The sequence below is a fragment of the Diceros bicornis genome, chromosome 41, assembly GCF_020826845.1.
Source record: "Diceros bicornis minor isolate mBicDic1 chromosome 41, mDicBic1.mat.cur, whole genome shotgun sequence".
NCBI lineage: Eukaryota > Metazoa > Chordata > Mammalia > Perissodactyla > Rhinocerotidae > Diceros > Diceros bicornis.
This window is the reverse complement of record NC_080780.1, coordinates 4,000,142-4,023,038: the sequence shown is the minus strand read 5'-3', so window position 1 is coordinate 4,023,038 and position 22,897 is coordinate 4,000,142. Positions and strand designations below refer to the sequence as shown.

Genomic DNA, 22,897 nt, shown 5'->3' with positions numbered 1-22,897 from the left:
ATAGCATGCAGTGAAAGTCAGGTCATGCTAAATTTAACCTTGAGTGCCTGCCTTTGTCCTTCTGCCTCTCTCTGCATGTTCTCCTCTCGGTCTTCACGGTGTCCACAGGTGCTGTGTATGCGCTGTTTCTGGAGGGGCACATACACATTCTAAGGAGAGGGCCCACACTGAGATCAGATTTTCAAGGAAGCTTTTGTCTCACATGAGTCTTAGTGAGGACTTACTGCACTCATGTTCTCTGATTTATGTGGAGTCAGATCAGGACAGCCCATAAATGCCCCGTTGTGGGGTTTCCTGAAGATGCTGCTGGATACACCTGTGGGCATTGTGGAGCCGGGGCTTAAAGTCCACAGGCTGTTGGAAGGCACGGTCACCTTTGTGGCAGTCACTTCACAAACATAACTATGCAGCCCTAAGTCCTCAGACAGCTTTTCAATCACTTGGGGCCGCAGCGTTCTGACCCCTCTGGAGCCTGATTATAGACGTGACTGCCCGATGTGGCCCTCAGGCCATCCCCTGTGGTCCCAGACTCACTTCTTGGGGCTTGACGGGGCGCCCAGTAACTGCAGTACTCCGTGCGGGCCCCAGTGCCCTCCTGATCCGGACACTCGGGTCTGCCCGCTAGTCTCCCCCAGAGCCCAGTGAAACCCACCTCCTGTGTTTGGAGCCAGTGTGGCTACGGGACAGTTAGGATGCCAGACCTGCTCTGCCTGTGAGAAGCGGCCAGCAGGCGACTCTCCTGGAGCAGCGCGTGCGGCACAGCCAAGTGCCACACCCTGGGACAGGGGTTTCTGATGGGGTTTCAGACCCTGCGGTCCTGGCTTCCACTCTGGCCTGAACATATTTCTGTGGGCGAATTAGGGTCCAAGAAAAGATGCTAAAGTGGATGTGCATGGCAGCAGCGAATAATGAAGCTCCTCTGGACGCCTTGGCTCAGCACAGCCACAGGGCCTGTCCCGTGTTAGCCAGCCCGCAGTGGCGGCCACGGAGTTAATGCTCCCTCTCTCTCTCTCTGCTTCCCCAGCGCTGACCAGGCCCTCGACAGATTTGCAATGAAGAAATTTTATGATGATAAAGTGTCAGCTTTGATGCAGCCTTCCCAGAAACGGTATGTATCTGTCCCCGAGCCAGAGTGAAAAGGAGAATGAGATTTACATTTAAAAACATAAGAACAGAAGAGGCACCTCCCTGACCAGCTAGAAATGGAGCGGAGGGCTTGTTGTTGCCTGGAGGTGACTAAGAGCCGTCCCGCCTGTGTAGGGACCCCTGGCCCTGGCTGGCTTCTCATGGGTCCAGGACTACCTTCCCACACACTCAGCGGTCAGGTCCTGTGTGCTCGCGGCAGGTTGATTCCCATTTTTATGTTGGAACCGGTTTATGTCTCCTGGACCAGAGGTCTGTAAGGGGCTGGATCATGAATGTTCTGGGCTTTGCAGGCCATCTGGTCTCTGTCACGGCTGCTCTAACACCAGAGCAGGTCTTAGTCGTAGGAAAGGAGTGAACAGGCTGTGTTCCAATAAAACCTTGTCGACACACAGGTTCGTGGTTGTAGTTGGCCAACTTCTGCAGTCAATAGTCAGCTCCTGAGACCAGGGAGTCTTGCTCTCACGTTGGCCTCCCCTGGCACACTTCCCCATCTCTCCTGCTCGGCATGGCCCCGGCAGATGCTGGGGAAGGGCCCTGGGAAGGCAGCAGGCTTCCTCTTGCTGCCCGCCCCCAGGTGAATCCACGCCGTCATCGGTGCGCAGGTGAATGGGAGTAGGGTCATGGTGTGCGGCAGTGAGAAGGGCCCCATCCAGCCTCCTTCCAGACCCACTTCCTCTGCAGATGGTGATGTGGAGCCAAGCACATAGTCACTGCATTTTCATTTTAAAGCAAACAGCAGGGAATTTACACAAGAATTGCCAGGGCAATTGCCGACGTGGTTTTCCTGACCCTCACATCTGTTTCTCCAGTGCCATCGGGCTTGGCCAGCTGGCATGGGTGGACAGAAGTTTCTGCATATAGGAGGCAGAGTCAGAGGTGTGTTTGGTCAGGAGCTGGGTCTTAATGTTTTGACCTGGGAAAGGGATTTCAAGGATTGCCAAAGGCACTTTTTCTTTTTGTCCAGGGGGTTTCCAGTGGCCAGGTCTGTTTGTGTTCAGACCCAGTGCATTGACGATGTGGGACCATGGGTCTGAGCCTGGCCACACCCTGCTCTGAGCAACAGGCCCCACAGGGAATGTGAGTTGCTTGCAGAAAAGACAGCGTTTATTAGTATTATAGAAGCCCACCTCATCCGAGGTTTCAGATGTCCACTGGAGGTCTTAGAATGTATCTCCTGAGGATAAGGGGGGGCTACTCTACAGTTAAACAGCCCCTTGGTTTGTTTCAAACCATTAAGTATCATTTCTCTTTTGACCAGTTTGCAAAATGGCCACAGTCGTAGGTGCTCCTGTGTGGGACATGAAGGTCATTGAGGAGAAACCCACCCAAAATGCTCAGCACACACTAAGGGAAAATGTTTGCCTTCTTTTCTTCTTTTTTTTTTTACCTTTTGACCCCCTTCACCCATCTCTTCCACCACTCACCTCTGGCAGCCACCAATCTGTTCTCCATATCTTTGTTTTGTTTTGTTTTGTTTTTAGATTCCATATATAAGTGATATCATACGGTATTTGTCCTTCTGTGTCTAATTTACTTCGCCTCACATAATGCCCCAAGGTCCATCCATGTTGTCTCAAATGGCAAGATTTCATTCTTTTTTGTGGCTGAATAATATTCCATTGTATATATATATCACGTTTTTTTTTTTTTTTTTCCAATCTATTTGTCCATTGGTGAACACTTATGTTGTTTCCATATTTTGGCTATTATAAATAATACTGCAGTGAACATGAGGGTGCATATATCTTTTCGAGTTAGTGTTTTCATTTTCTTTCAATAAATACCCAGAAGTGCAATTGCTGAATCATATGGCGGTTCCGTTTTCAATTTTTTGAGGAACTTCCATACTGTTTCCCATAGTGGCTGCACCAGTTTACATCCCCACCAACAGTGCACAAGGGTTCCCTTTTCTCCACATCCTCACCGTTGACTTGTTATTTCTTGTCTTTTTGATAATAACCACTCTAACAGGTGTGAGGTGATCTCTCTTTGTGGATTTGATCTGCATTCCCCTGATGGCTAGTGACGTGGAGCATGGTTCCATGGACTTGTTGACCATCTGTTTGTCTTCCTTAGAGAAATGTCTGTTCAGATCATCTGCCCGGTTTTTAATTGGATTGCTTGTTTTTTTTGCTATTGAGTTGTATGAATTCTTTATATATTTTGAATATTAACCCTTTATCAGGTATGTGATTTGCCAATATGTTCTCCCATTCCAGAGGTCGCCTTTTTACTTTGTTGATGGTTTCCTTTGTTGTGCAGAAGCTTTTTAGTTTGATGTGGTCCCACTTGTTTATTTTTGCTTTTGTTGCCTTTGCTTTTGGTGTCAAATCCGAAAAATGATCACCAAGACTGATGTCAAGGAGGTTTTCCTATGTTTTCTTTTGTGAGTTTTATGGTTTCAGGTATTACATTCAAGTCTTTAATTCATTTTGAGTTGATTTTTGTATATGGTGTAAGATAGTGGTCCAGTTTCATTCTTTCTCATGTAATTGTCCAGTTTTCCCGTCACCATTTATTGAAGACACTGTCCTTTCCCCATTGCATATTCTTGGCGCCTTTGTTGAAAATTAGTTGACCATATACGCGTGGGTTTATTTCTGGGCTCTCTATTCTGTTCCATTTGTCTACGTGTCTGTTTTTATGCCAGTCCCATAGAGTTTTGTTTACTACAGCTTTGTAGTATAGTTTGAAATCAGAAAGCGTAATGTGTCCAGCTTTCTTTCTCTTTCTCAAGATTGTTTGGCTGTTCGGGGTCTTTTGTGGTTCCATACAAATTTTGGTATTATTTGTTCTATTTCTGTGGAAAATGCCATTTAAATTTTGATAGAGATTGCATTGAATCTGTAGATTGCTTTGGGTAATGTGGGCATTTTAACAATATTAATTTTTCCAATCCATAAGCATGGAATATCTTGCCATTTATTTCTGTCTTCTTCAATTTCTTTCATCAATGTCCTATAGTTTCCAGTATACAGGTCTTTCAGCTCCTTGGTTAAATTTATTCCTAGATATTTTATTTTGTTTTTTTGTAATTGTCAATGGGATCATTTTCCTAATTTTTCTTTCTGATAGTCCATTATTATTATGTAGAAATGCAACAGATTTCTGTATATTAATTTCGTATCCTGCCACTTTGCTGAATTCATTTATTGGTTCTAACAGATTTTTGGTGGCGTCGTTTGGTTTTCTATATATAATATCATGTCATCTGCAAATAGAGACCTTTTTACTTCTTTTGTTCTGATTTGGATGCCTTTTATTTCTTTTTCTTGCCTAATTGCTCTGGCTGGGACTTCCAGTACTATCCTGAATAGGAGTGGCAGGAGTGGGCACTCTGTCTTGTTCCTGATCTTAGAGAAAAAGCTTTGATCTTTTCACCGTTGCGTATGACGTTAGCTATGGGCTTGTCATATGTGGCCTTTATTATGTTGAGGTACTTTCCCTCTGTACCCACTTCGTTGAGAGTTTTTATCGTGAATGGATATTGAATTTTGTCAAATGCTTTTTCTGCATTTATTTAGATGATCTTATGATTTTTATCCTTTCTATCCATCCAGAATGCTCTGCACACACCAGAAAAGAATGTTTGCCTTGTTTTCTTCTTTTTATTCTTATTACTTACTGCAGCTTTTTAACAGCATTGAAAGAGTGTGGGAAAAAAAGGTAAAAAACCTCTCTTTAGCATGCCTATGGTTTTCATATATCCTTCCTGTCATTGCACTCTTGAAGCTGCAGCATTTACATTTTGTAACCATGGCGTGGATTCAATTTTGCATTCCAAGGCTAATCTCCCTGCACCCTTAGATCAGGGGGATGTTATCCTGCCCAGCACCTGCATTAGAAGATGCTCACCAAATCATTATTGAATGGGTAAATAACCGAGTGGACGCATAAAATAAGTCTGGAGGAATATCTGAGACCAGAAGAACTTGGATAACCACATTTGTGGGGACAGGCGCTGTGATAGGAGTCATCACTGTGCTCCTAAACACCCTGAGGGGGAGTTCTGCAGGTTATTTTAGGACTGAGCTCAAGAAATCATTTCCAAATCAATCTCGTGGTACGAGTGAATTAATTAGCATGGGGTTTATGGCCAAGACGCTTGGAGCCTCAACAGTGAGCCTCCTCTGAGCTTTCATGTAATTTGGGTTTACGAGCTCGTGAGACAGGAGGCCCATTTGATGGGAGGTGAATTCTCTGTCACTTTGTTCCTTACTTTTAAAATCCACAGAGCAGTTGGCCTACAGCAGGCAGCCTGGCCAGCAGTGGCCCGTTTCACGTTGCTTGTTCCCGGCAGAATTGCTGTGGCCAGGGGAAGTCCCCTCTTCTTGTACCTTTCACCTTGAGCAAACTCTGAGGAGCAGCTTGTTGAGGCCCTGGGGTTGGCCTCCTGGAGGTGCTGATCATGGCTACTGCATTAGAGGGGCTCTGTGAACTTGGAGGCCCTTTTGCTTTGATAAATAATTTAAAAAAATCCTTCTCCAGTCTTAGTTGATCATCAGCATTGTGGAAGTGATGAACTATGTGATCATAGTTACTGACATCCTTTTCCTCTTCCCGTGTCCTTTCTTTCCAAGAAGGAGTCAAGACAGCAGCACGCATTTGTTGGCCCTATTACTTTGAGTTTACTGGGGAGAATGACAGGGACAGCTAACCTTTCCTGAGGGTACGGGGCAAAGGAGACCTCTAGGAGGTTCTGGTGGGGTCATTCCTGTGTCCTTTGAGATAAAGGGAAGAGACGCCAAGAGTCTTGGCATGCAGGAGCTGGGATGTCCTGGATGTTTCTAATAGCTGGAAATTTCCTACCTTAGCATTACTGGGTTTTTGATAATTCTGTAATTTTTGCCATTATGCCTGGGGTGTCTGAAGGAACAGTTGAACACAAGGCAAAGAAGATGCAAGAGGAGCAGTTTTCCACATCCTTTCTCAAAAGGCTGTGCTACTCGGTGAGCGTGGCCGCGTGGCCGGGAGGTTTCCTGCGCTCTGTGCCACGGCAGCCCCTCCCGCACGTCTTCGTGCACCGGCTTGCAGAGCGGGATCATTCCCCAGGGAGCCTTGCAGAGGGGTGAATGGAGGCTGTGGTCTCCACCACAAGCTTGTACGCACTCTCTCCCTAACGTCCATCCTTGCAGCCGTCCTGCATCAGAGGCCTGGTGTCCTCTTCTGTAACAGGCCAGGGAAGGGAGCACTGAGGAGCATTGAGTGATAGGCACACAAAAAGCTTGGGTCTCACAAACAGGGCAGGCTGATGGGGCCCAGTCTTCCTTGCAGCCGTAGCAGTGAGGGCCGTGGAGGTGAAATTAGGAAGGCTTGGGGACGAATGTGCCGTGACAACAGCTTCTCTTGCTTACAAAAGTAACACTTTAATGCTGGCTTTTATATGCTCATGTATTCAGGGAGGTTATGTCAAATTCAATTTACATGTTTAGGGAGATTTAGGGAAACTGAAAATGGTAAGTGGTTGTAAATAATGCAGTGAACACTGCAGATTTCAAGCTGCTTTGGAACGTGAATGACACATGTACACTTATGTTAGTCCCCTGCCAGCTAAATGCTTGGTTTCTAAAACTCACTCGATGGTTGAGATGAGGCATGGAAAACATCTTCCGTGGGGAGTTATTCTCCTCAAAAGAAAGATAAGACAGCCATGGGCAAATAATGGTGCTGTTTGAAAATCGGCTTCTTATCTGTGCAGCTGTGAGAACTATGCTGACTCGGTAGGAACTTTCTGTTTTGGATATGACTGTTGGGATGGTCTTTAGGAGGGCATCTGATACCCTGTCATTCATTCATTCCTTCATATCTACCTTCACTGCCATAGGTAAATACACGTGTACAGAGTTGAAATTGATCCTCTCCACAATCTGCTGATGAACTAATCATGAAATCCTTTCATTTGCTATTGTTCTCTCTTATTTTCACCCATGGTCTGACTTGTCTTTTCTTCGGTACTGATGGCGGTTTCCAGGTTGTCACAGGCAGACTCAGTCCTGTTAAATGTGGCCTGGCTACCTGCCCCTGGCTTTCACCTCTGTAGCACAGATTGTTGCTAGCTCAGCCGCTGAGGACAGCAACAACTATGGCTTGTATTTGCAGTGGACTGGGTTGTGTTTATAAGGTGTCTGAGTATATGCTGATTTCTTTGGGCCTTAGAACACTATTCTGTTTTCCAGGTCACACTCAGGTTAGATAGTGCTTCTCAGCCTGTTCCTCTGAGGGACCGATGAGGGTGGGGAAGGGTTTTGGGAAGAGAAGAATGAGGCCACCCTAATGAAAAATTCATGAAAAATCTGGCATTTGTTTTACTATACAAAGGTTTCCTTTACCCCTCCGCCACCACACACACTAAAGTACAATTGGTGCACAGAAAGGAGATATACTTAATTTGTGGCATTGAGATTTGCTAACACCTGTGACGACCCCCCAGGGGCCAGGGGTGTGCCCTGGACCAGGAGCACACAGGCCCATGGTAGCTGGCAGAACTGGGGCTGCTGCTGCTCTGCTGTGGGATCTGGAATTCGGGATTTGCCTGTAGTTAGTTGCTTACAGGACCTGGAGGAAGGCGCCAGAGACAGTGAGGGGCAACATGCTGCCTCTGGTTGCCATCCCGACCCTGCCTGGGTTCTGGGTCGTGGGCTGGGGGTGAGCAGGCCCCTGGCTGGGCACGCAGAGCCAAGGGCCCCCTGCTGACCTCTGGCTCATCTGTGTAAACCCTCAGCCATACGTTTGTCGCCGTCACAGCTGGGGGGAGGGGCAGGGGTGCTGTCTCCACTCTTTCCACACACCTTACGAAAGTAAATCCGTGAATGACCTTTGTCATGTGTCCCTGTCGTGGGAGTGGGATGGTGGGGTGATGGGGTTGGGGTTAGGTTTTCTTTAATGACCGTTCTGATTGCGGTCATGCTTGTTCCAAGCCTTAGGGTAAACCTTTGCAATGTCCCAAAATCCAGAACTCTGACTCAGAAGTTACAATTGTATTGCATCCTGTGAACAAGTAACCAGAAAATGACTTTAGCTCCACAAAGTTAGGCAGTAGAATTGCTGGAAAGTAGCATTTCATTAATAGAAAATACCCTGAAATATAAATAAATTTTCATTTTTCCCTATTAAGAAAGCATGTGAAGGAAGAAATAAGTTGCATTTTATGTTAACATTTTTTGACTTTGATTCATCTAAACGTGAATCCATATAAAGCAGATTTCTAAAAAGGGGCGATGAGATTTATATCCCAAGAGCTTATAATTTTCCATATAGTCTAAGCTATGAACTGGTCATCTCTGGGGACTGGTCTGGGAGGTTGGTAGCTGCAGCTGTCTCAGGAGGGGCGCTCACTAGTCAGGGCGCAGGCAGAGGGCTGCTGGCTCCTCCCTTTGCGTCTCTAACCCCGTGGGAGAGAGTGTGGGGCCCTGCTCTCCGGCCTCCTTCTTTGGGAGCTCACAGGGAAACAGCATTCTTCTGCCCTCACCTTGACTCTGCTCACTGAAGGAAGCTCCCTCTGGCCACTGGGCGACAGAGCTGGCCAGGCTGTGTCAGCGGAAACGGAGGCTCCGTGGTCACCGTGAGGAGCGCAAGCTGATGACCTCTGGGTCGGGGAGTGACGCTGCTGCCCCGGAGGGTGGCTGTTGACCCCTCGCAGGACTGTGGCCGTAATAAAACTGAGGTGGGCTCTGGGCCCGGCCGAAATCGGACTCCACAAGCCGCCCTCAGCCAGCAGCACCATAGGTCCGGGGGTTTGGAACCCTCCACATTTGCACAAAAATGTAAAACAGAAACTGACTCTCCGTGATGCCTGGTCTGTGTGCTCGTCTGGCCTGTGGATGTCGAGGGTGAAGGGCCATCTTGCCCGAAGTGGCCAGGTGCCCACAGTAAACACGCCAGGCCAGGCCAGACCACCAGAAGCCCGATGGGCTGAGGAAGTGGATTGTCTGGTGACCAGCGTGCCCAGCTCTGGAGGAGGGAAGAACTGCTGTCCAGAGCGGGCGAGGACACAGGCCCCCAGCTAAACATCAGCGTTGGCTTTTCCTGTGCTCAAAACCAGGGAACCAAAGAACCCAGGAAATCTGCAATGTGTAACATTTAAGTGATTAAAAGTAGCTGGACAATTGACCCGAATATTGTCTACGTGCAATAGAATTAAGAGATCTTGTTGTCAAGATAGAAGCTACTACTGGGAAGTCTTGTGGAGCCATCTGGTGGCCAGGCCCCTGTGATTGTGGCCTGGCCATCTGGCCTCCCGTGGCCTCCAGAGTTTCCATCAGGTCTCTATGACTTTGGGGAGGTTTCCTCCTATTCTGAAAGAGAAGAGACACTATTTGCCACCAGGAAAATGGAAACAGTACCTAAGCCGAAGCGTATGTTCCTTTCTAACATTTTCCTAAAAGGATGAACTGGAAATAGGGTTTTTAAACTTTGTTTTTAACGTTTATCAGAAATGTCCTACCGTTCAGTTTTCTTTGTATGCAAATTCATCTGCTTGACATAATGGACCACATGTGAATTGCAGGCATAAATTAGAGATTATGTAACTGAGTAAGGCTGAGCCTGATGAGGGTGTCAGTCTTAGGGCAGGGTGGGCATTGGCCCCAGGGGTCGTGGACTGGGGCCGGGTGCTGGAGCGTGAAGGAGCCTGTGCTGCACAGTCATGTGACTCAGTGAATGCTCCTTTCCTGCTCCTGCTTGGCTCTGCACAGGCATGAGACATACACACAGACAGGGGGATACTGCGAGGTTTGGTTTTGGAGTCAGCTCTCTGGGAGGAGGGAGGAGCTGAGGCTAGGCGGCGTCAGGGAGCATGGCGGGTCTACACCCACTTTCCGGTCACTGCCACCACGTGTTGCCTCAGGAGGACCCAATGAAAAAACACTTGTAGTGTAGAAACTTCTCTCCAGATGGCCAAGTGCACACACAGGGCACGTGCAGTCAGCTTGGGCGCCCGAGGCCACGCGTGGTGTTCAGAGAGACGTCAGGTCTTCCTGGCACAGACAGACGTAGGCGTTGTTTCCTGGTGCCCGGCCCATGTTCAGTGTGGGAAGTCCAGAGGTTCTCGATGGGGTCACGTGCCCCTGGTTGTGGCTCTCTAGGGAATAGGCCAAAGACTTGGGTGCCGAGGCCCCAGGAGAAGCAGACTGTTTCCTCGTTTCCCACCAGTCCCCCCAGGCTCAGGGAGGGCGCTTTGTAGAAGCTCTAAGCTGGCTCTCCTTTGCAGGTATGTCCAGTTTCTCAGTGGGCTCCTGTCGGGGACGGTGAAAATGAACGCCTCGCCCCTATTCCTGCATTTCGTCATCCTCCACGGCATCCCCAACTTCGACACGGGTGGAGGTGAGTGTCTTCCAGAGACCTTATCTCCAGATTTCCTGCCCCGTTCTGCCTCTGCACTGGACGGGCCTCCCCTTCCCTCCTGAGAGGGCCATGCCTGGGATCTGGTCCTCAGCCCTCCTGGGCATGGACTGGACAGAGCCGTCAGTGTGGCGAGGCCAACTTGCGTGTCAGGGGAAGGACAGATGGCCAGTGAGGGGGAGCAGAGCCTTTCCCCAGGAGCCCCGCGTCCCTTGCTCTGTGGTCTCACTCCACACTTGGCTTCCCCCAACCTCGAAGGCAGCAAGTGGGCTCCTTGTCTTGGGGTGCCTCTCTCTCTGCCAAACTCCTGCTCGTCTGCGTGGTTCTGCGTCTTTGCACAGGGTTCCGTCTCTCTTTCAGTGTGCCGGCCCTTTCTGAAGCTCTACCAAGCCATGCAGCCCGTGTACACGTCGGGGATCTAGTAAGTGCAGCTGCTTGCATGGGGACTTCTGGGGAGCTGGGAGATGGGCCTAGCCTGGGAAGGGGTGGGAGGGGGTGAGCCAGAGGATGCCCGGTGGCCTGCGCCCTCTCCTCCCGCCCTGGCAGGATATCTTGCTGCTGTCGTGCTGCTTGGCTCCATAAAGGTGCATGGACCCTGGAGCCTGGAGATAAGAGAGGGCCGCGCACTGTCTGGAAGTAAACATATGGGAGAGTCCTGTGACAGGGTTTGCTTTTCTCGCCCCTTTTCGTTTTAGACAAAGAGCAGACACACATCCTCAGAATTGTACCAATTTCTCGACTTTGTTCCTTTGCCTTTTTTGTGTTTGGATAAGCATTTTATAAACATTAATTGAAAATGAATAAAAGTGAAAAATGTTCTTGCCACCGTGTCATCACTCAAAACAAGCTCTCGTCAGCTGTCTGGGTTCCTGCTGGACTCACGTGTCAGTGACAGTTTGGCGTTTGCACCCTCAGCTTATTACAGAAGCTGCGGCCGTCACGCTCCCGGGCTCCACGCTGCATGCCCTGCTCTGCGTGGGCCCTGGGGTGGACCCCAGTGTTGCTGTAGGGGCCCTGCCTGGCCTGGTAGATTTTTCACACCTTTTTGACTCATTTCCATAGGAAAGATTCTTGGGAATTGGATTCTTGGGCCAAGTGAGGTGTTTTGTGTTTTGTCTGAGTTTTCCGTTGTAGGGTTGCTTTTCTTAAAATGTATTGTTTCCATGAATCATGAAATTACATGATGATGTACCTTCTTGTTTATTCCAAAGCAATGTCGGCCCAGAAAACCAAAGCAGGATCTACATTGCCATAGAGCCGGCCCAGCTCCTGAAAGGGGATGTCATGGTGAGTGCCACGCCTGGCCCTGCTCCTCCAGTCATCGCGACTCGGAGGGAAACACAATGTCATCTTCACACAGTACCATCAATCCACTCACCCCCCCCAGAAAGACTGTAGGAAGAATGAAAAGTAGCCTTTACCTTAAGACACTTGGTTAATTTTCTGAGTAAAGCTATTTTAACAAAAGAGACGGAACAAATTGTTAGAGCAATGTGGCATACGCACTCTTGAAGTTCAAGTCCTAACGTGGCCACTGCACTCCTGAGGACTCCCATTCCCTGACTGCAGCGCGATCTTAGTATGATCATAGGCCTTCCAGGGGTGGGCGCAGACATAAAATATGTGTTTATCATTAGTAGCCAAAGTGTGAAATACAACTAGCCTATTGCAGCTTGGTTAACGATCAAAACAGTGATTTCTCCAGACAGCTTTGATTCTTGGGAGTGCTGGATCTTGGGTGAGATTAGCTGTTCTATTTTGCTGTTTCTCTATCTTGACTATAGAAAATTTCATACATCTAAAATAATTTTAGAGAAATCTATCTGAAATAAGGAAAATTTTAAGGCACATGTGTGGCTTCCCATGTGCATAGAATAGCTTTCATGTAATCTTTCCATGGCCTTGGAGGACATGCTGACTCAGGAAAGTAAGACTGTTAAGGAGTTGGCTTTTCATTTTATTATAAATGGCTCTTCCAAAGTTTTTGAGCATTCTCATTAATTTCCCCTAAAATTTTAGATTTTAAATCCCTTTCTTAGTGGTTGGTGAATTCCTACCTTGCTCTATTCTGAATTCTCACAAAAATCAAGTCAGTGAGGTTCATGAAGATAAAGACACCTGGACACATTCACAGCCACTGTATCCCTTTGCACAGTCCCGGGGGAGGGGCCTCCCGCTTCCACAGCCACAGAGATCTGTGTCCAGCTTCCCACATTATCGTGAGAGAGGGGTCTGCAGGTCCAGAGGCGCCCGAGAGGAAATAGACAGCAATAATACCAACAGCAACGTGCTCTGGCTGTTTCAAGGCATCATGCTGAGCACTTGACAAACATCGTGTTCCTCCATCTTTGCAGCAACCTTGAGATGAAAGAGCAGGTGTTCCCATTTCATAGGTGAGAAAGCCCAGCTGTAGGGTGGTGGTTACGTTTTCATAAGCCCATTTCCTCAGCCACAGTGTCGCACGGCCCCCAAGGAAGAAGGACCCAGGCCTGCGAGGTTTCTCTTTCCTGGTGTTCTGCAGAGTAGCTCAGGGGCTGCATCCCTTTGATTAGGAGAGAGGGGAGGGACAGGACCGGGAAGGGATGCCTCTGCTCCTGTGCTTCTCCACGTCTCAGCCTGGGCGTGCATCCCCAGGCCGTGTCTCCCAGGACCTCCTAGGATTGTTGGGCAAAGGGGCCATACTGTATGCTGGGAACCAACAAGGGCTTTACATGCTGTGGCTTTAGTCTGCCCACCAGCTCTGTGCACTGGGTCTAGTATTCTAGCTTTAAAAAGAGTGGCCAAGAGAGGCTGGTGGAGTTGGGACATGCCCTGGCAATCTGGCTCCAGGCTCTCGCTGTGTCCCCGAGGCATTGCACTTGGTGCAGGAGAGGGCTTTGCAGTCAGCATCTCCAGGCTGGGTGCTCCCTGTGGTCCGTGGTGAGTAGTTATGGCCGAGTGTCTTTGTGATGACCTGAGGGAGATGGCCGAAACGCTGAGAGGTAGAGGGTGACTCTGATGCCAGAAAGAGCACGGGGGGTGAGGGGCTCTCACCCCACCTGACTGCGGCCTGGTGTCTGCAGGCTCTTCGTGAAGCAGCAGGGTGTGGCTGGTCCATAGGCGGGGGGGCCCCTCATCTGCCCCTCCTCTTTCCTCTCCCCTCCCTCCTCCATCCTCCCTTCTTCCTTCTTCCCTCCCTCCCCCTGTCTCTTCCCTCCCTCCTTCCTTCCGTACCATTAATTTGTTTATGCAACGGTCCTTTTTTGAATGTTTTGAGCTTTCTGAGTCTCTGTGTTGGGCCCTAGCACAGGAAGGAAGGGAGGGACGCAGTGACATATTTGTCCTGGAGGAGCCTGGGGGGGAAGTGGACATTTCGCAGGAGGGGGCTCTGCAGAGCTGTGCAGCCCAGGATGGGCGGTGATGGACGAGGTGGGCAGGCGGGAGGGTGCAGGCAGAAGTGCCCTCTGAGTTGGGTGGGAAGCCCTGGGGCTGAGGGTGCAGTGGTCACCAGGCCGTGAGGAGCCGGAGGGCTGGGCATGTGTTAGGACGTCCTTGTGGGAGTTAGTGGTCCTGGGAGGTTGAAGCCAGGTGGTGAGGGCTTGGAGGTTTGCGTAGTTTTCTTCTGGAAAATATAGCGTTACTGAAGCTCTTTCCAGTGTCCTGAAAACGCACTAACTTGCACCTCGAGGGTAACCCCACAGGAACGTGAATCGGAGAAGCAGTGAGAATGGGAGGAGAGGACTTGGTCTCCGAGTGGAAAGAAAGAAGCCCTGTGGGTGTATGTGAACGACAGCAAATCGGGAGTGGCGGTCCTCCCCGAGACCGACACGGCCCGGGGATGTCACGCAGCATGAGTGGACTTGGTCCCACGTCTGGGCTCCAGCCAGGTCTACGGATTAAAGGGTCTGGGTGGCTCAGACAGGTTGCTCTGCCTCTCTGAGCTTAAAGCCCCTTTTCTGCTAATTGAGGACCCATGCACAGGGTTTGTGAGGATTGGATGAGTGAGGACAGCTGGCCTGGGGTGAAGGCCACACTGATGTGAACCTGGCCGACTGTGGCTTGGCCTGGGGACGGCCACTGCCCCCACCCCGGAAGACCCCGGGCAGGTGCCGCCCCATGTGCCCCACCACTGTCCCAGCACCTTCGTGGGCACCACAGCCTGAGTAGTGGAATGCACTTGAGCGGGCAAGGTGGGGGTCACTCGGAGGGGACGTGGGCGTCAAGGTTTGGCCTTGGTAACTGGGAGGCAGGTCCGGGAATGGGGTGGGGGAGAGAGGTGCCGGCAGACATGCTGGGACGGGGCTCCCACGTGCCCGGGGCAGGCAGCGAGCTCAAGAAGCCACGCGCCGCTCCAGCAAGAAGGCTTGGTCCTGTGTGTTCAGGACGCTGCTGCTTGCACTGTCTTTAGATGAAAAGTGATGCCTTCTGGGCATCTGTGGCCACATGAAAGGTGCCTGTCTCCGAGAGTATGTGGCCCACGGTAATTTGTCCTATTCATAAGTGGATTTGATCCACTGGCTAAACAGGCCACTCGCCGTGGCGTCTAGCACTTCCCTGTGCCTTCTTTGCTGCGGCAGGAAGCCTGAAAGGGTGATTATTTGGCCCTTCTCCAAAAATTTCATTTCCAAGTCACACTTGTGAGTGTGCCTAATGCTGGCAGAGGCCTTCTGAAGGAGGAGCTGCGGTGAAGGTCTTGGGCCAGCGAGCATTCGGGGAGTGCCTGCCGGATAGCTCTGGAGATGAGCGTGGCCCAGAAGGGGAGGTGAAGGACAGACAGCAGCGGGGCCTGGGGGCTGATGGTCTAGAGCCCTTGGGGTGCTGTTTGGCCCCCCTTTTGCAGCTCTGGGGAGCTCACGAGGTCCTGAGCTGGGCTGGAGGGTCCTTGAGGCTCTGTGAAGCATAGCGTACAAATGGGGTCGTCAAGGGGAGAGACCCCACAGTCGTGGGGAGAACAGAGAAGCAGGTGAAGCAGCACGCCCCAGTGAGGGAGGGTGACCAGAAGGGCTGCGCTGGGCGCTCAGCCAGGGGCTGCTCCGCCTTCTTCCCGGTGTCTCCAGCCTGCCTGGCCCTGTGCAGATCTCTCTGGGTCTTCTTTTCTGCTCACCCAGACAGGCTCCTCCTCCCTGTGGGCACCAGTGTTCCCTCCCACTCTTGTCCAGGTTTCAGGAAAGGATAGTTTTTGCTCAACTGCCCCTCCCTTCTCCTCTCGTCCCTCCACCCTCCTCACCTCCGGCCGCATCCTGGAGACTGCATCACTGGAGGCCACATCACCAAAGACTGCATCATTTGGTTTTCTCTGTGGCATTTGGCATCACGTGCACTCTTTCTCCTGGGTGTCCCTGGGAGCCTTGCGGGCTCCGTGGCAGCCGTCTCTGAGCTGGTGTTCCCTGGGCTTCCATCTCTTCAGAGCGCTGCGCCTCTTGGCTCTCTGCCTCTCCTCGCTGGGTCCAAGCCACCCCTTATTCACTTCTGCCGCCATTCCTCAGGCCCCCGGTTCACACCTTTATGTCCACCAGCTCACTAGTGTCCATCGTGCTGGTTTCTAGGCCCCTTCCCACCCCTTCCCAGACTCTGCCTGCGAGCTTCGCCCTTGGTATCTCTGTGGCCCCACATCTCATCAGTCCTGCAGATTCTCCACCCAGCTGTGTCCTGAATCCCACTGCTGTGACATGTGGTTCCCTCCTTCCTGCCAGGGCTGCTGCCTCACGCAGTGTGACTCCCTTCTGAGCACAGTGTTTCTAGCCGCGGCCCAGTGTCCTCTCCGTGGAGAGGGAGGAAGCCCATGCTCCCTTGTGTGGCATACAAACCCCTTGTCCTTTAGCCCCAGAGAGGCTGCGTCATCTGTCATGTTCTTCACACGGCCCAATGGCCCTTTGCTCTGGGTCTTCCCGATGCTGCCCACCCACGTCCCCACCTCAGATGTGGGTGTTTTTGCTACCATGATTGAGGCCCATGGCTGTGCCCTCTCTTGGGCCATATTCGATGATCCATCGTGATAGGTGCCTCCATCTCCCTCCCCAGCAGATGCTGAGCCCTCAAGGCAGGGCCGTGTCCTTGTCAAAGCCTCTCCCAGAGCCAGCCATCATTCTTGGCAAGGGTGGTGGCTCAGTTTTCCTACAAGGTGAGGGGGTGGGTGCTGTTCCCAGCATACCATCATTGTCCCCACCTTACAGTCCAGAGCCCACGGCTGAGGCAAGAATCCTGGACAAGGCCACACCCAGCAAGCTGGCCAACTGGGTCTTCACTGAAAGCTGCCTCGTGAGCCTCTCCTGGGCGGCTGGGCTCCTGGGTGGGTGGGGACAGCCTGGTTTGAGGAGCCGTGGGCGATGCTGCAGCCATGTGTGTTCTAGGCCCATCCGTGTCAAAGCAGAAGCCAGCGTGCGTGGAGAACGGTGGAGAGTTCTGGTATTCAGGTGTCGTGTAGCTGTGGGGTCTCTCGGGGTGAATGTTTTGTGCCGTGGAGGCACCTTGTCTGTGAATTTCTGTTTCCATTAGAAATGCTGGCAAATAGGATCTCCTGGGTCTTTTCACAGGAGATGCTTACCTTGATAAAACAATCCTCTTACTGTACCTTTATGCCTTCCTAACAGTATTTTTAGGATGGCATTATTATTTGATTTATACTTCCTTTGTTTACGATTCATTTTTGTACACTCTGCACTTAGTTTCTGCAGCATTATCAGATGGGAGGAGGAGGATGTGGGTTGTAGCTGAAAAAAGGAGTGTTTTTCCATCACATGGGGCAGTTTTTCCTTGCACCATTCATAGAAATGATTACCTAAGAGGTTTAGTACAGTTATCTATCTCTAAGAAGCATAAAAGTAGTTTTAACCTCTTGTATTAGTTTCCCAGGGCGGCCATAACAAAGTACCACAGACGGGGTGCCTTAAACGACAAAAATTTATTTATTCCTGGTTCTGGAGGCAAGAAGTCCGAGATCAATATGTCAGCATGGCTGGTTTCTCCTGAGGCCTCTCTCATTGGTGTATAGACGGCCGTCTTCTCCCTGTGTCCTCACTTGGTCATCCCTCTGTGTATGTCTGTGTCCTGATCGCCTCTTCTGATAAGAACACCAGTCACACTGGATTAGGGCCCACCCTAGTGACCTCATTTTACCTTAGTCACCTCTTTAAAGACCCTGTCTCCAAGTATAGTCACATTCTGAGGTCCTGGGAGTTAAGATCTCAATGTATGAATTTTGTGGGGGCACAATTCAACCCATAACCCCTGTGTTCATTAAATAAACCTATTCTAGAATAAACCTATTCTAGCAAGATTAATAGTGAAATCAAGTACCATTGTTATCTGGCACCTTTGGCAATGGCTTGTCACCAGCATTCATTCATGCCCTCATTCATTCATTCCTTTACCACAGCAGGTAGTGCAGGGGATGTGAAAGTGAATCATTTACATATACTACCCCCAGGAGTTCGGATTCCAGTCGTTGAGTGAGGCGAGCAGGTGGGTGACTCTCGTGGAGGGAGAACTTGGTGGGTTCCCAGGCACACAGAGGGAAGGGTTGAAGGTTCACAGGTGGGAGAGATGATTCCAGCGTGTCTGTGTCCAGGGAGGAGAGGCTCTGAGGCCGTGCTGCCGGAGAGGGGCCCAGGGTATTGTCGCTGACCCCCCCGATCATAGTCTGTGGGTCCACATTGTCCTGCAGCTGGAAATCCCAGGCTTCACCTGAAAATGACTTCAGGGATCAACACTGGGGAAAAGGGCCACAGAATGTTCCTTGATGTTGGCAGAGCGTCCCTAGAGCACAGTGGGGGCCGTCTCTCCTCCTACTGCACAGGGGACTCTGATTTCTTGAGTATCTGTGAGGCAGGAGGAGCACCCAGCTCCTCCTCTCCAGCCTCTCCTCTGCTCCCCATGAACTGCAGGAGACACAGGCTCCTTCATTGGGCCCTGTCTTTATATTTTGGCCGGTTGTTGTGATGTGCACCTCTGTGAATTCAGTGGGCACTCCTTAAGTCCAGAAAGCTGCAGATGGGCGATGAGTTCAGGGCCTTTTCTTGTTAAGGTGCATATATGCAGGCATTTTCTTTTCTCATCAAGCATTTGGCAACAGTCGTGACTTGGAAAGAATCTGAGGGAGCAGAGAATGCTTTTATAGATTTACTCCCTACAGCTGCAGAGGTTGGGTAGCCTCTCTGGCTTTTGCTGAGCCCCCTCTGTCCTCTGGGAGGTGGGAGGTGGAAGGTAGCTCCCAGGGCTGGCTCCCCATCCTTGGTCATCATCCTTCGAGAAGACACTGTCCTCTTTGCTTTTTCCCCTCCTTGATTTTGCTAAGTGTCAGCCTTGTGCACAGATGAAGCTTTCCTAACAGGGGATTCTGGGTTGAGACCTGTTAGCAGAGATTACACACGTTGGATTTACAAGAAACCAGGCCACGTCAACTCCGACGGGTTTAGAAAACTACTTGGGAGAGCTCTGATTGTCATTTCTTTGACTCAGAGGCTAGCGAGCGGGTGGCACAGTTACTGGTGAGGCAGAGGTGACATCCACCAGCCGTCTGACTGGCCTGAACACAGCCAGCCCACCCAACTCGCCCTCCCACTGCACACCTGACCCACCCGTCTTGGCGATGTGCTTGCACTAAAGGTCAGATTCTTGAGTCCACCTCTTCTAAAGGGCAGGGCCCCAGGTGTTCAGAAAACACGCTTGTCAGGTGGGAGGGCAGAGCCTTCGTGAGCGCAGCAGGTCGTCATGTAACCTCTCTAAGGAATTCGCGTGGGCACAGGCCCATCAGGAGCCTGGCTGGTGTCCAGAGCCCCACTCGGCTTGTAAACACCTTTCCACCTGGCCTGCCTCATCTTGCCGCCTCGGCTTGTGCAAATCCTGTGGCCACCTACATTTCGTCTTCGTGTTGCAGGGCTCCATGACCTGGCTCCAGTGACCTGGCTTCTAAACAGGGGGGACGCCTCCTCAAGGAGCGGTTGCAAACAAGTCACACCGTAGTTTATTGTTTCTGCTGAGCGCACTTGTGTAAGATCAGGGAAAAGAAAAGCATCTCTACGTCCCTCTTGGACTTTGCTCTATGGCAGGTGGTTTATACAGATTTCTCTTGTGCCCGTCACCGTGTTATTCTGTGACTTTCTGGTACATATCTTTCTCCCTTACTACACTGGGGGTCTCCCAGAGCTGGGGCAGTCCTAATCCGGCCCGTGGTCTTAGTACAGTGGACTTAGTTGTGTTTTCATTCACAGCCAATACTGCTGACCTGTCAGTGGTTTGGGAAGTGAATTACGGCATTGCGACCCTCTGAAATCATTTCCAACTCCAAGTGAAATCGTGGTCAGTGCTGGCCCTGGATGATGTAGTCCTTTGACTTATGAGGGCCAGCTGTCAAACTTTTTAAACCTTCATGTGTGCAGTTGTAGCTCATTCTTTGAGGACACAAATTCCTCGAGGTCTTTCTAGATGGCCACCAGGCCACCAGCAAAGTGGGTTGAAATGGAGTGACTCTCTTTTCCTGTAGGGGTACGTTGAGAGTCTGATTTTTTGCTATTTGTATTAACTGTATCGAAGCTTAGGTGATTTAGGGGAAGATGGATCTGAGTAGGGGCTGCACTGACAAAGGCAGGTATAGAGGGGACGGGAGCAGGAGCCATGACACCTGAGGGATGACCTCTGACCTGGGGGCTAGTGCTCAAGCCTTGACCCCTGATCCAAGGTGCTTTTCTCTTGTTGGTGGAGAGTTTGAAATAAAAATACACCCACGAGGCCTAAGGATTAAGCAGGTCTGTCAGCATATCGGGTGTCTTTAAATTGATCAGTAACTACTTTGAATCAGAATTCCAGCACGTATGAAAGCGCCAGCCGTGCACACGCTATTCACTCCGGGGGAAACTAAGGCCCAGGCAGCACCCAGCTCCTGGTCATCAACAACTCAGAGTCCACTCGAGGGCATGGGTAGCTTTTTATTGCAATTACTCGAAAATAAGTCAGGGCGAAGGTTTCCGAATTGTTTCATCATATTGAAAGAGAGCGAGCATGCATGCAGACCTTCCCACTGAGGTCATTACCCACTCCAGACGACTCTCTCTCTAGAGGTTTGTCACCTTTAGTAATAAATGCATAAATATAACATATCGTGTATATTTGGGTTTCCATATTGTATTCATATGTAGTACTCATTTAATCTTTGTAACGAAATCACGAGGCCAGTGTTTTAATATCCATTGTGCAGTCAGAGAAAGCCACGTCCAGACTAAGTATCTTTCCCAAGATCCTCCGCTCCAATGTGCCTCTGCTGTGGGCCATGGTGACAGCTATGATGCCATTTGATGCAGTGCTTACTGTTTCTTATTTTATTTTCCTATAGTACAGAATTGAGACTACAGCTCTTTGAATTGTTGTTTCAAATGCAGATATTCTAAAGTCTGAAGGAGAGGATTAACGTATTCTAGAAACTTGCTGGGGAGACCTAGGTAAATAAAGCTGCTAACACCAAAGGGATGAAGGGGAAATTATAGACCTCAAGCACTCTGTCTTTATGAAGTATCTGTACTTTATATCTTAAAAGGGGGCACTTGGGGTGCTTGTATCAAGCAAAATGTTGATGGTTCTTGCTGTTGAGTGTTAAGAGCACATTCTGATTTCTTGTCTTTGATGCTAATGAGACGTACTGACGTGGGTGGTGAATAATTACTGGTGCTGCAGAGAGTGCCAGAGTACCCACGGCCGGGCACCTGGTGGGCAGGGGCATCTCACCCCCAGGTCGGAGCTGCTGTGTAGTGGTGGCTGCCAGGACCCCATGCAAGGGAGACGCCTGCAGCTCCTGCCTTCAGGAGACAGCTGGAGTCGTTCCTGAGGTGGTCAGAATTTGAGGGGGTGGCGGGTACCACCCCATCAGTGGGAAGAGCAGTTCAGGGTGAAACAGTGGGAGGGTGTGTTGGGAGGGCTTCGGGTCTCAGCCAGAATGGCCCATCAGAATTCCACGGAAGCCCCTTAGGAGAGGGTGCGTTCCTACAGAGGGCAGTTGTTCTGTGACGGTGGGATAGGTCACTCTTCCTTCCATTCTGAGCCCCAGGATTATCTGAGCCTCTGTCTTATGAAAAACCAGGAGTCTTCAAACACTAGATTCACTCTTGGCCTGCGGAGGTGCCTGTGGCCCCAGGGCGATTGGGAGCTGGCAGCCTGGGGAGGCCCATCCCCATCTCCTGTCCCTCCCTTGCTCCAGGGAGCGGTGACCTCTGCCCCTGCCCTTGCCCAGTGCATGGAGTGGGCTGGAATTCATGTCATGAGTCACAGCTGTGTGTGTGGAGCTGCTGCGATGAGCAATGGTGAGACACAGAGGAAAGGAGCAGATGGAGCACCTTGGGGTGCTGGGGAAGGTGGGGGCCAGGCCTGGGGGCTCTGGGGTGGGATGAGCTGTCTGTCAGGAGCCAGCCACAGGAAGAGCCCTTGAACTCAGAGCAGGAGAAAGGCTCCCCAGAGAGGGAGTTGTGGTTGGGAGGGCTTTCTGCGCTGCCCTGAGCCTGCGCATCTTTGTCCAGAACCTGTGATGCCCCTTGTGTTCACTGGGGGTCCCCACCCACAGGCCCCGGAGGGTGCCCGGGCCGCGGGGAACAGCTGGCTCTCTGTGGTTTGGTTGTGTGGGCTGGTCTGGGGCTCTTCCCTCTCGGGATGTCAGCTTCTGGAGGCCTTGTGTTTTTTCAAGTCTTGCTTCTGCTCGGTATTTGTAAAGGTTTGAGGGTGACAGGGCGAGGGTCTGAACCTCTCTTCCTCATTTCCACCCTCTTCTCCCTTTCTCCCTCCCACTTCCAAGGTGCCCATGGGAGGGAGGCACACAGGGAGGGGGTCCCGTCCTCCTGTGGAGAGAGGGGCACCTGTGGGCTTGCCCCCGGCCTGGAGGGCCCCTCTGCTGGGTCCTCCCCTCAGTACTTGTGGGGCGGGAGCTCCGCTGAGCGGTCAGTGTGGTCAGCGCCGCCAGCTGAGGGGTGTGCAGCACAATCTGGAAGGAACACCGAGAGAACGGCCTCTGATTGGGCCCTGCTGAGGATTCAGACTCCAGACAGAGGCAGGAGACTCGTGGCTGCCGATCCATTTGCTGTTGGGAAGCAAGTGGAAGTGTTCACGTCTCCAGAATTCTTGTTAGTTGGTTGCAGCTGCTCTGGACCGGCCCGGAGGCCAGGCCTGGGTCTGGATGCCCGCGTGTGCACCATGCCCACCCCGCCTCCCGAGGTGATTGCTCAGCATGTGTTTGTCAACACGAAACACTCCCCTGACGGTCTGTTTACATTTTTTCATGTATTTATCAGACTGTTTCCTTGTAGATAGCACGGAGGTAAACAATCTCCGGGTCTGCCCAAAGGGCACCGTTCTTGACTGCGCTGTGGCTCCTTGGCCTTTATTTTCCCTTTGGTTTCACAGTTTCTCTGGGTAGCAGTACAGAGCCTTCCCCTGTGGCTTTCTCTGCATCGCTGGT

General features: G+C 50.9%; 1 protein-coding gene across 6 annotated transcripts in view; it reads left to right on the top strand.

The window, feature by feature from the left end:
* The window catches only part of TNS3 (tensin 3), a 252,434-nt gene that overhangs the window by 126,992 nt on the left and 102,545 nt on the right, over window positions 1-22,897 (top strand). For all 6 annotated transcript variants that reach the window (XM_058534774.1, XM_058534773.1, XM_058534772.1 and 3 more), the window contains 4 exons: window positions 1,025-1,108; window positions 10,355-10,467; window positions 10,846-10,906; window positions 11,697-11,772. In XM_058534774.1, the coding sequence (XP_058390757.1) occupies window positions 1,025-1,108; window positions 10,355-10,467; window positions 10,846-10,906; window positions 11,697-11,772 (334 nt within the window). The remainder of the gene's footprint in view (window positions 1-1,024; window positions 1,109-10,354; window positions 10,468-10,845; window positions 10,907-11,696; window positions 11,773-22,897) is intronic.